At 38.5% G+C, this 13,813-nt stretch overlaps 1 protein-coding gene across 1 annotated transcript in view; it reads left to right on the top strand.

Annotated features, from left to right (window-relative positions):
- NUP210L (nucleoporin 210 like) overlaps nucleotides 1-13,813 on the top strand; it is an 89,676-nt gene that overhangs the window by 21,846 nt on the left and 54,017 nt on the right. The window contains 1 exon segment of the mRNA XM_013977080.2: nucleotides 13,284-13,421. Within this exon segment, the coding sequence (XP_013832534.2) occupies nucleotides 13,284-13,421 (138 nt within the window).

Here is a 13,813-nt window from a genome sequence, read left to right as displayed (position 1 = left end):
TTTTTGTATAGTTCTTCTGTGTATTCTTGCCACCTCTTCTTAATCTCTTCTGCCTCTGTTAGGTTCCTACCATTTCTGCCGTTTATTGTGCCCATCCTTGCATGAAATATTCTCTTGATACCTCCAATTTTCTTGAAGAGACCTCTAGTTTTTCCCATTCTATTGTTTTCCTTTACTTGTTTGCATTGTTCATTTAAGGAGGCCTTCTTATCTCTCCTTGCTGTTCTCTGGAACACTCCATTCAGTTGGGTGTATCTTTCCCTTTCTCCTCTGCTTTTTGCTTCTTCTTTCCTCAGCTATTTGTAAAGCCTCCTCAGACATTGTCTTCTTGCATTTTTTTTTCCTTTGGAATGGTTTTGGTCACTGCCTCCTTTACAAATGTTATGAACATCTGTCCATAGTTCTTCAGGTCAAACTTGCCAGGTATCTCTTGACTTTCTACTTTTGCATTCCAGTCCCCTATGATTGAGAGGGCAATTTTTTTTGGTGTTAGTTCTAGAAAGTCTTGTAGATCTTCAGAGAACCAGTCAACTTCAACTTCTTTGGCATCAGTGGTTGGGGTGTAGACTTGGATTACTGTGATGATGAATGATTTGCCTTGGAAATGAACTAAGATCATTCTATCATTTTTACATTTGCGTCCAAGTACTGCATTTTGGACTCTTTCATTGACTATGAGGGCTGCTCCATTTCTCTAAGGGATTCTTGCCTGCAGTAGTAACTATAATGGTCACCTGGTTTAAATTCACTCATTCCCATTTTAGTTCACTGATTCTTAAGATGTTGATGTTCACTCTTGCCATCTCCTACTTGATTATGTCCAATTTACCTTGATTCATGGACTTAACATTCCAGGTTCCTATGCAATATTGTTCTTCACAGCATCAGATTTACTTTCACCACCAGATACATCCACAACTGAGCATCATTTCTGCTTTGGCCCAGTTACTTCATTCTTTCCAGAGCTGTTAGAAATTGCCCTCAGTTTTTCCCCGGTAGCACATTGGACACCTTCTGACCTGGGGGTGGTGGCTCATTGTCTGGTGTCATATCTTTTGCCTTTTCATACTGTTCATGGGGTTCTCATGGCAAGAATACTGGAGTGGTTTGCTATTCCCTCCTCCAGTGGACCACGTTTTGTCAGAAGTCTTCACCAAAACCCGCTCGTCTTGGGTGGCCCTACGTGGCATGGCTCATGACTTCACTGAGTTATGCAAGCCCCTTTGCCATGACAAGGCTATGATCCATGAAGGGGTGGATCTCCAGGGAAGTCCTTTAAATTCTTAACTCCTTAACCCCTTAACCCAGGTCTCGCACATTGCAGGCAGACTCTTTACCAACTGAGCCATCACGGAAGCCTTCTTACCACAGTTTTATAGAAGCCTCTGTGACAGAGATCACAATCTGGTGGCCTGCAGACTATCTTGATTTGTAATCTTGTTTTTTATTTAGGTGTGTAAGTTTCCTTTTGATTGGGAAATTTAAAATAAAATCTGGAAGTTTAAAATAAAACTACTTCCCTGGTGGTTCAGTGGTTAAGAATCCACCTGCCAGTGCAAGGGACACGGGTTTCATCCCTGGTCTGGGAAGATCCCACATGTTGTGGAGCAACTAAGCCTGTGCTCCACCGCTACTGAGCCCATGAGCTATAAGTACTGAAGCCTGAATTCTCTAGAGCCCATGCTCCACAACAAGAGAAGCCATTGCAGTGAGAAACCCATGCACTGCAGTGAAGAGTAGCTCCTGCCAGTTGCAACTAGAGAAAGATTGTGCACAGCAGTGAAGACCCAGCACCGCCAAAAATAAATATTTTTTTAAAAGAAAGAAAAAAATGCCCTTAAGATCAATCCAAATTGTTGAGTGTATCACTATATTATTTTAAGAATTACTGAATAAAAATAATTGGTGAATAATATCCCATTGTATAGATGTACTGGATTTTAACTATTTACCTACTAAGGGTGATTTGGGTTGTTTCTATTATTTGGCAATTATAAATAAAGCTGCTCTAAAGATTCTTGTGGGCTTCCCAGGTGGCTCAGTGGTAAAGAATCTGCCTGCAGTGCAAGAGATAAGGCTTCAATCCCTGGGTTGAGAAGATCCCTTGGAGAAGGAAATGGCATCCCACTACAGTATTCTTGCCTGGAAAATCCCATGTACAGAGGAGCCTGGAGGGCTATAATCCATGGGATCGCAAAAGAGTCAGACACAACTTAGCAACTAAAACAACAACATTGTTGTATAGATTTTGCTGTGAATATGTTTTTATGTCTCTGGGATAAAATGCTTAAGAGTGGAGACTTCCCTGTGGTACAGTGGAGAAGAATCTGCCTGTCAGTGCAGGGAACACGGGTTCAACCCCTGGTCTAGGAAGATTCCATATGCTGTGGAGCAACTAAGCCCATGTGCCACAACTACTGAGCCCATGCTCTAGAGCTCACAACCTGCAAATCCTGAAGCCCACAAGCCTAAAGCCTATGCTCCAAAACAAAAGAAGCCACTGCAAGGAGAAGTCTGCACATGACAATTAGAAAGCTCCTGCTCACCCCAACTAGAGAAAGCCTACCTGCAGTAATGAAGATCCAGCACAGCCAAAAATAAAAATAAAATTAATTAATAAAAAATGCTTGAGTGCAATTCTTGGGTCATATAGTAGCTACATGTTAAGTTTTATAAGAAATTGACAAACTATTTTTCTAAAATGGCTGTATTATTTTATTTTATATCCCCACCAATGATCTATGAGATACCATTAATAATTTTTAATGTTTCTTCTTTTTACTCATAGTCATTTCAAGTTCTCTATTTCAGTTCAGTTCAATTCAGTGTCTCAGTCGTGTCCGACTCTGCAACCCCATGGACTGCAGCACGCCAGGCTTCCCTGTCTATCAACAATTCCCTGAGCTTACTCAAACTCATGCCTGTTGAGTCAGTGATGCCATCCAACCATCTCATCCACTGTTGTCCCCTTCTACTCCTGCCTGCAATCATTCCCCACATCAGGGTCTTTTCCAGTGAGTTAGTTCTTTGCAACAGGTGGCCAAAGTATTGGAGTTTCAGCTTCATCAGTCCTTCCAATGAATATTCAGGACTGATTTCCTTTAGGATGGACTGCTTGGATCTCCTTGCTTTCCAAGGGATTCTCAAGAGTCTTCTCCCACACCACAGTTAAAAGCATCAACTCTTCAGTGCTCCGCTTTCTTTATAGTCCAACTCTCACATCCATACATGATTGCTGGAAAAACCATAGCCTTGATGGACCTTTGTTAGCAAAGTAATGTCTTTGCTTTTTAATATGCTGTCTAGGTTGGTCATAACTTTTCTTCCAAGGAGCAAGAGTCTTTTAATTTCATGGCCGTAGTCACTATCCGCAGTCATTTTGGAGCTCAAAAATATAAAGTCTCTCACTGTTTCCACTGCTTCCCCATCTATTTGCCATGAAGTGATGGGACCAGATGCCATGATCTTCCTTTTCTGAATGCTGAGTTTTAAGCCAACTTTTTCACTCTCCTCTTTCACTTTTATCAAGAAGCTTTTTAGTTCCTCTTCACTTTCTGCCATAAGGGTGGTGTCATCTGCATATCTGAGGTTATTGATATTTCTCCCGGCAATCTTAATTCCAGTTTGTGTTTCATCCAGCCCAGCATTTCTCATGATGTACTCTGCATATAAGTTAAATAAGCAGGGTGACAATATACAGCCTTGACGTACTCCTTTGCCTATTTGGAAACAGTCTGTTGTTCCATGTCCAGTTCTAACTGTTGCTTCCTGACCTGCATACAGATTTCTCAAGAGGCAGGTCAGGTGGTCTGGTATTCCCATCTCTTTCAGAATTTTCCAGAGTTTGTTGTGGTCACACAATCAAAGGCTTTGGCATAATCAATAAAGCAGAAATAGATGTTTTTCTGGAACTCTCTTGCTTTTTCGATGATCCAGCAGATGTTGGCAATTTGATCTCTGGTTCCTCTGCCTTTTCTAAAACCATCTTGAACATCTGAAAGTTCACGGTTCATGTACTGCTGAAGCCTGTCTTGGAGAATTTTGAGCATTACTTTACTAGTGTGTGAGATGAGTGCAATTGTGCGATAGTTTGAGCATTCTTTGGCATTGCCTTTCTTTGGGACTGGAATGAAAACTGACCTTTTCCAGTCCTGTGGCCACTGCTGAGTTTTCCAAATTTACTGGCATATTGAGTGCAGCACTTTCACAGCATCATCTTTTAGGATTTGAAACGGCTCAACTGGAATTCCATCACCTCCACTAGGTTTGTTCATAGTGATGCTTTCCCAGGCCCACTTGACTTTACATTCCAGGATGTCTGGCTCTAGGTAAGTGATCATACCATCGTGGTTATCTTGGTCATGAAGATCTGTTTTGTACAGTTCTTCTGTGTATTCTTTCCACCTCTTCTTAATATCTTCTGCTTCTGTTAGGTCCATACCATTTCTGTCCTTTATTGAGCCCATCTTTGCAATGTTAGGTCTTCCAATTCATGAACATGGGATGTTTTTCCATTTATTCAGGCTGTCTTTAATTTATTCAAGCAATATTTTGTAGTTTTCAATGTATAAGTTCTGCACCTCCAAGGTTGAGTTTATTTTGAGTAGTTTATTCCTTTTTGATACTATTGTAATGAATTTTTTCCCTTACTTTATCTTTCTAGTTTGTTTATTGAAAATGTATATAAGTACAACTGATATTTGTATGTGGATCTGGTATGCTGCAAATTTGCTGAATTATTTTATTGGCTCTAGTAGTTCTTCTGGATTTTACAGGATATTTCATATATAATATATCCAAGAGTTGGTGATGGACAGGGAGGCCTGGCATGCTGCAGTCCATGGGGTTGCAAGGAGTAAGACATGACTGAGCGACTGAACTGAACTGAACCTGTGAATAGTGTTAATTTTGTCCTCCATTTCCCATTTTGGTACCTTTTATTTCATTTTCTTGCCTAATTTCTCCTGCTAGAACTTATAGTACAATACTGAATAGAAGTGGCAATAGTGGGCCTCCTTATCTTGTTTTTGATCTTAGAGCAAAAGCTTTCATTCTTTCACCACTGAGTAAGATGTTAGCTGTGGAGTTTCCATATGTGGCCCTTATCGTATTGAAGACGGTTTTTTTTACCCCTAATTGTTGACTGTTTTTACTGTGAAAAGGCTTTGGATTTTTCTCAAATATTTTTAAGCATTTTTTTCTTTCATTCTACTAATATGTATATTACAGTAACTGACTTATATATATTGTACTGCCTTTGAATTACTAGAAAATTCCCACTTGCTCATGGTGTATAGTCCTATTAATATGCTGCTGGATTTGGTTTGCCAGTGTTCTCTTAAGGAGTTTTGTATTTATATTTGACCATGGGGTCACTAAGAGTCGGACACGACTGAGCGACCTCACTGTCACTTTTCACTTTCATGCTTTGGAGAAGGAAATGGCAACCCACTCCAGGGTTTTTGCCTTGAGAATCCCAGGGACAGGGGAGCCTGGTGGGCTTCTGTCTATGGGGTCGCACAGAGTCGGACATGACCGAGGTGACTTAGCAGCAGCAGCAGCATGGAGGGACAGGTTCTTGGAGTTTCTTGCTTTGCTACTGTTGCAGACATCTCCTCCCTGCTGATATTTTTTTAGTAGGATTTATGAACATGACACTTTTTCCACTTATTTAGGACTTTGAATTTTTCTTTCAGCAATATCTTATAGTTTTCATCATACAGGTCTTGAAGATATTTTATTACATTTGTACTTATTTTATGTTTTAAGCCATATATATATATTTAAATTTTCCCCTTCTAATTCATCATGCTAGTATATATAAATATAGTGGGTTTTTTAAAATCATTTAAAAAATGTATTGATTTTTGGCTCTGCTGAGTCTTTGTTGCTGCGGGGGCTTTTCTGTAGTTGTAGCGAGTTGGGGGCTACTTTTCACTGAATTGCACAGGCTTCTTATTGCAGTGGCTTCTTTTGTTGTGGAGCACAGGCTCCAGGGCACTGAGCTTCAGTAGTTGTGGCACAGGGGCTCAACAGTTGCAGTTCCCGGGCTCTAGACCACAGGCTCAATAGCTGTGGCCAACGGGTTAGGTTGCTCCCCGGCATGTGGGATCTTCCTGGATCAGGGATCAAACTGGAGTCTCCTGCATTGTTGGGCAGATTCTTTACTGCTGAGCCACGAGGAAAGCCCATAAATACAGTGGTTTTTGTATGTTACCTTGAATCTTGAAAGCTTGCTGAGTTGACTTTTCTATTACTTCTTGTAGATTCCTTAGGAAGTACTACATATATAATTAGGTTATATGTGAATAAAGAGTTAACTCTTCATTATAATAAATGTGCCTTTTCTTTCTCTTGCCTCATTGCACTGACTAGGACCTCTACTACAATATTGAATAGAAGTGTAAAGTGGATATATTTGCCTTATTTCTGACCTTGAAGTGGAAAATATTCACCCTTTCACCATTCAGTATGATGTTGATTATAGATTTTGTGTAGATGCTCGTCCTTAGGTTGAACAAATTCCTTTTTATTCCTAGTTTATTGAGAATTTTCATCATGAATTGGTGCTGCATTTTATCAATGCTTTTCTACATCTATTGATAAAATGAATATAATTTTTCTTTTTTAGTCTTTTAAATATGATGAATTAGTCACATTGATTGATTTTCTAGTATTAAACAAATCTTGCATTCTCAGGATAAACCTCACGATTATGATTTGTTATCTTCACACATTGCAGGATTTAATTTGCTAAAATTCTGTTAATGACTTTTGTATGTATGTTTTTGAGGGCCTATAACTTTTTTTCCTTCTTTGGTTTTAGTTGTAATGTCTTTGTCAGGTTTTGATGTGAGGATAATATTGGCTTTATAAAATGAGCTGGAAAGTATTCTTTTCTATTTTCTGGAAGAGTTCTGTAGAACTAGTGTTACTTCTTCCTCAAATATTTGGTAGAATTCACAGTGAAATTATTTGAGCTTGGAACTTTTTAAAATGGTAAGTCTTTTATTATTATGGTGCTAAAATATACATAACATAAATTTTACAATTTTAACCATTTTTAAGCATACAGTTCAGTGACATTAAGTATATTAATGGTGTGTACCAATACCACCATCTATCTTTAGAACTTTATAATCTTTCCAGACTGATTCTCTCTTCCCTTAAAAAATACTCACCCCTGTTCCTCCTATCTTCTATTCCCTGGTAACTACATTCTATTTCCTGTCTCTGTTAATTTGATTAATCTAGTTATGTCATATAAATGGCATCATACAAGGAATTCCCTGGCAGTCCACTGGTTATTACTCCATGCCTTCACTGCTGAGCATGTGGGCTCAATCTCTGGTCAGGGAACTAAGATCCCACAAGCCTTGTGGCATGGCCCAAAAAAAAAAAAAAAAAAATGTGGAATCATATATTTGTCCTTTGTGTTTTTTTTTTACTTATTTCACTTAGCATGTCTTTAGGGTTAATCCATGTTGTACCCTGACATAATTTCATTTCTTTTTAAGGCTGAATAATATTCTGTTGAATGGATATACTGCATTTTGTTTGTTATTTATCCATTGACAGACACTTGGGTTGTTTCTGCCTTTTGTCTATTGTAAATAATGCTGCTGTGAACATGGGTATACAAATATTTTGTCAAATCTTTACTTTCAGTTCTTTTTATGTATATACCCAAAATTCGAATTGCTGGAGTATATGGCAATTCTATGTTTAACTTTTTGAGGAACTGTCATACTGTTTTCCACAGTGACTGTCATTTTACATTCCAGCAGCAATGCACAAGGATTCTGATATCTCCACATCCTAACCAACACTTATTATTTTCTATTTTTGATAACTGCCATTCTAATGGGTGTGAAGTGCTATCTCACTGTGATTTTAGTTTCCATTCCTCTAACAATTGGTATATGAGAGGTTTTAAAACTATGAATTCAATTTTTAAAATGTATATACAGCTATTCAGGTTATTTACTTCTTCTTTTATTTATTTTTGGCTGTTCTGGGTTTTCCTGGCTGCATGTGGGCTTTCTCTAGTTGCAGAGAGAGGGGGAAACTCTTGCTCGTGGCATGCAGGTTTCTCACTGTGGTGGATTCTCTTATTACAGAGCACGGGCTCCAACTGCACAGGCTTCTGTAGTTGTAGTGCATGGGCTGATTAGGTGTGACTTGAGGGTACAGAGTGCTGGCTCACTAGTTATGACACACAGGCTTAGTTGCCACATAGCGTGCAGGATCTTTCCAGAGCAGGGACTGAACTCATGTCACCTGCATTGGCAGGTGTGTTCTCAACCACTGTACCATCAGGGAAGCCCCTATTTATTTCTTCTTGAGTGAAACTTGGTAATTTGTATGTGAAGAAACTTGTGTTTAGTCTAAATTGTTGAATTTATCACATAAAGTTGTTGCCAACATTGCCTTATTAATTTGTATCTGTAGTATCTGTAGTGATGTTATCTCTTTCATTCCAGATATTGGTGTGTATGTGTATGTGTGCACTAAGTTGCTTCAGTTATGCCTAACTCTTCATGACTCTATGAACTGTAGCCCACCAGGTTTCTCTGTCCATGGGATTCTCCAGGCAAGAATATTGGAGTGGGTTGTCATTTCCTTCTCCATGGGATCTTCCCAAGCCAGGGATCGAACCAGTGTCTCATATCTCCTGCATTGACAGGTTCTTTACCTCTCACGCCACCTGGGAAGCCCCCCAGATATCGATCATTTGTGTTTCTATTGTTTCAATTCTTTACCTGTTTTTTCTTTTATTGGTTCATGCTTTTTTCTTTGTTATTCTATTTCTTCTCCTTATTTTGGATCAAATTTGCTTTTCTTTTTTAAGTTCCTTATTATTGAAGAATCTTATGGTAGATCACTGGTTTTACATCTCTTTTCTAATATAAGCACGTCTACTACACTCTATTGGTCATTGAAACCATTCTTAATACAACGAAGAGGGAACTACACAAGGGTGTGAATACCACAGGGTGAGATCTGTGGAGGCCATCTTGGAGTCTGGGTTCTCCAAGTTGATTCTGACTTCTCTATTATTAGGTTTAATGTCATTACTGATCTTGTTTCTTGTGATAAAATGTGAGCACTAATAGTCTATGGTGTGCAATAGCAAAACACTACTTAGAAGTATTACCTGTAGACACTACAGTTAAATGCATATAGAAGACAAGCCTTTTGGTAACCAGGTAGTTGCTGCCATAAAACATGTTAGTGAAAGTCTGGGATATAATAGGGTTTATTGATTGTTGTTTCTAAGTATGCTGGACAATGTTGGGAAAGAAAATGGTTAGATCAGGACTTTGAATTCTCAAGTCAAGATCCACCTAAGGAATCTATTAGGTTGATGAAAAGGTAATTTCAGTTTTACACCGTGAATTTTAAATCATTATAACTAGGCTTAAACACATCTTTATTAATCAAAATAGGGACCGTTTTAATCAATATATTTTTTGCCAACAATAAATAAGTTTGTTTATTCATAAGTAGCATAAAGTAGTGTAAAAAAGCAAGTAGCATAAAAATTCATGCTTTGGGATTTGATGAACTCTTGGAAAGCACTTTCTGCCTCCTGCTGGTTGTGGGAATGTTTTCCATGCAAAAAGTTGTCGAATGGGCAGCACATGTACACCCGTGGCTGATTCATGTCAATGTATGGCAAAACCCACTACAGTGTTGTAAAGTAATTAGCCTCCAATTAAAATAAATAAATTAATTTTTAAAAAAAGTTGTCAAGATGCTTGAAGAAGTAGTAGTCAGTTGGCAAGAGTCTGGTGAATATGGTGGATGAGGCAAAACTTTGTAGTCCAGTTCATTTGACTTTTGAAGCGTTGGTTGTGTGACATGCAGTCAGGAGTTGTTATGGAGAAGTATTGGGCTCATTCCATTGACCAATGTCAGCTGCAGGCATTGCAGTTATTGGTGCATCTCATCAGTCAGCTGAGCATACTTCTCAGATGTAATGGTTTTGCTGGGATTCAGAAGGCTGTAGTGGATCAGGTGGGCAGCAGACCACCAAACAATGACCATGACCTTTTTTTGGTGCAGGTTTGGCTTTGGAGCTTCTTCTCAGTCCAGCCACTGAGCTGGTCTTTACCAGTTTTATAAAATCCACTTTTTATCACACGTCACAATCTGATCAAGAAATGGTTCATTGTTGTTGTGTAAAACAAGAGAAGATGAATGTAAAATAGCTAGCCAATGGGAATTTGCTATGTGACTCAGGGAACTCAAACCGGGACTCTGTAACAACCTTAGAGGGGTGGGATGGGGAGGGAGGTTCAAGAGGAAGGAGACATAGGTATACCTATGGCTGATTCATGTTGATATGTGGCAGAAACCAACACAATATTATAGAGCAATCACCCTACAATTAAAAATAAATAAATAAATTTATTTATTTAAATACAAATAAATTTAACTGTAAAAAGAAAAAAAAAGAGAAGACAACACTTCAGAATAACGATTTTTTTGATTTTTAGCAGCTCATGAGGCATCCACTTATCGAAATTTTTTACCTTCCCAATTTGCTTCAAATGCAGAATGATCATAGAATAGTCAACGTTGAGTTCTTGGGCAACTTCTGTAGTTGTGAGAGAATCAGCCTTGATGATAACTCTTAATTTGTTGTTGTCAACTTCAGATGGCTAGCCACTATGCTCCTCATATTCAAGGCTCTCATCTCCTTTGCAAAACTCCTTGAAACACCACTGTACCATACATTCTTTAGCAGTTCCTAGGCCAAATATGTTGTTGATGTTGCAAGTTGTTTCTGCTGCTATGATCCATTTTGAATGGGAATTAAAAAATTGCTAGAGTTTGCTAACATCATTTCTGTAGTCTAAAATAAATATAAAATAAACAGCAAGTGATAAGTCATTAGCAAAAAAAAATAAAACAAGAAAGGCATGTTAAAATGATGTATAATATAACCACATTTATTTAAGAATGTGTTCCAATGCTTGTGTGCTAAGCTGCTTCAGTCGTGTCTGACTCTTTGTGACCCTATGGCCCATAGCCCACCAGGCTCCTCTGACCATTGGATTCTCCAGGCAAGGATACTGGAGTGGGTTGTCATGCCCTCCTCCAGGGGATCTTCCTGACCCAAGGATCAAATCAGTGTCTCCTGCACTGTAGGCCGATCCCCCTATCCACGTATACTGTACTCTTTTTCCTCCTAGTAAACTCTTGTCTTATTACACTACTTTCCATCTTTGCAGTAATTCTTTTCTGCAAAGCCAAAGAGTCAGGGCCTTGCCACTGACACTGGTCTAGTGGTTAGGCTATGATGCTCTTACCACCGAGACCTTACTTCAGTCACCCAGGTTCAGAAGCCTTGCTTCAAGCTGCTGCAGACCAAGACCACCTGAGATCATATTTGGTGCTGCAACCTGTATGTTGGGAAATCAAGGGAAGGATTTCCTGGATGTTATTCCTAAACTACCTCCCCCCCAGTGCCAACCCACTGCTGTCTGTGTCAGACAAGGGACTTCCCCAGTGGTCCAGTGGTTAAGAAGTTGACTTTCAGTGTAGGGGACACAAGTTCCATCCCTGATCAGGGAATTAAGATTGTATATGCCCCAGGGCAACTGAGCCCACACACCGCTCGCTGCTACTGAGCCTGCACACCACAACAGAGCTTGCTGCGTGATGCAACAAAATCCTGCATGCGCAACTAAGACCTGATGCCACCAAATACATATTTTTAAAATTCTATGACATTTAAAAGTTTTATTACCTTTCTTCTTCTTTTGTCTAGCTCACTTTGAATTTCACCCTGTACTTAGCTGTGTCCCTCTTTATCCCAGTTTGTTGTCTTATCTCTGCTTTTATCTCTTATTTCCTATCTGTATTTTCTTATGTGCTAAAGCAGACACTGTTGAAAACTGCTCTTTGCTGCAGTCAGTATTTTTGAAGAGCATGTCACTCTTAAAAGGGCATAGTGCCTTTTTAAATACTATGTTCTTTTTCCTATACGTTATAAAATGTCTTCCTTGGACCAATCCTTTTTGTACTAATATTATCTTATGCTTGAATTACAGTTCTAACCAGACCTAGCATATGCTTCCTACTCCTGAAAATTTCTTGTTTCCCTCAGTGATCACCTAAATACCATCAGAATGATATTCTGAATCTTTCTGTCTTTTCAGCTCAAGACAACACAATTTATTATTAAACTATTATTATTATTAAATAATTATCTTATACTTGTGAATGTCAAAAGTCCAAAATCAGTCTCAGTAGGCTAAAATGGAATGATGCTCTTTAAATAGAAAGACTTATTTTCAGTTTATGATTGAGCTAGACACTTTAAGGAAACGAAGAGAAAATCAGAGTCATTGGTGTTCCCTGGTGGTCCAGTGGTTAAAAATCTGCCTGCAAATGGAGGGGACTAGGGTTTGATCCCTGGTCTGGGAAGATCCCATGTGCCATGGGCCAGCTAAGCCCGTGTGCCACAACTATTTAACCTATGCTCTTGAGCCGACATACTGCCACTACTGGGCCCCTGTGCTGAAATTACTGAAGCTTGCACCTAGAGCCTGTGCTCACAAGAGAAGCCACGACAGTAAGAAGCCCGTGTACCACAAGCAGATAGTAGCCCCTGCTCACCCCAAATAGAGAAAGCCCGCATGCAGCAACAAATTCCCAGTGTGGCCAAAAATAAATTAATTAAAATTAAGAAAGAGAGAGAATCAGAGCCATTACTGCAAATGTGATATAGTTTATAAATACTTCAGAGCCTCTTTGAAAAATAATTTGCCTTCAGAGAGAAAAATGCCAACATAGTTGAGTGTGAGGACTCTATTTTACCTGTATGAATACCCCCCAAACCCTGCTCTTGTTTTTAAGCAGGAGGGAATGTCTTACCTCAGCATCTATGACTGTTCTCTTTATTTTCTTCTGAATAGCTTATAATATTCATTTGCCTTTACAGTTTATATATTTAAATGATGAATGGCCAAGGATCTTTGAAGCTATGACTTCCCTTTCTATGTTAATATAACTCATCTTTCAAGAAATTTTAACTACTTTCCATGACTGTGATACTTATTTTAGGTCTATCACAATCTCTTTCATTATTATTGAACTGTAGTAGCTGTGCTTCTCTAATGAATAAGAACATTTATTTATTTCCTTTATTGATAGAAATTGGTTGAGTAGTCTATTAACATATCATTTTGCTGATGCTTTAGATGTGAATGTGGACCATAATAACAGTCCTTATAAAATCTTGTTTTGCTCCTTTTTTTCTGTTCTTATAGAATAAAAATATTCAGCCTATAAAATTTCCAATTAAACATCAGCAAGAAGTGAAGATTTATTTTCCTATCAAGCTTACACCTAACTTTCTGGCCTTTCCTCATCATCCCATGGGAATGTTGTATCGTTATAAAGTACAGGTATGATATGCTAGAATGAGAATTCACAAATAAGTCAATTTCTCTGATAGCTTAATTAATTGAAATTTAGTTAATGTTAAATTTTATTTCCCCCAAATCCTAGTGTATAATTCAGTTTTGGGTGACAACCAAATCATGAATACTCTTGAAAACTGTCAGCCTAACAAGACTTGGTGTACTTTCCGTCTCTCTTCCATATATCCTTTCCTTGTGAGTTTTATAGTTTGTCAAGCTCTCTTGTGCTCTTTCTTTTTTAGATTTTGTGATATTGCCATTACATAATCTCCCTTTAGTATTTCTGTTGCCCACATAATCTCTGTTTAGTGTTTCCCTCTCCCGTTTAGCTACTTTCATATGGCATCACAGTTTTCTTAATGTTCCAGAAATAAATT

This window comes from Capra hircus, chromosome 3 (assembly GCF_001704415.2).
Source record: "Capra hircus breed San Clemente chromosome 3, ASM170441v1, whole genome shotgun sequence".
In the NCBI taxonomy this organism is placed as follows: domain Eukaryota; kingdom Metazoa; phylum Chordata; class Mammalia; order Artiodactyla; family Bovidae; genus Capra; species Capra hircus.
Note: the sequence above shows the minus strand (reverse complement) of the source record. Positions and strands in the feature narration are given on the sequence as shown.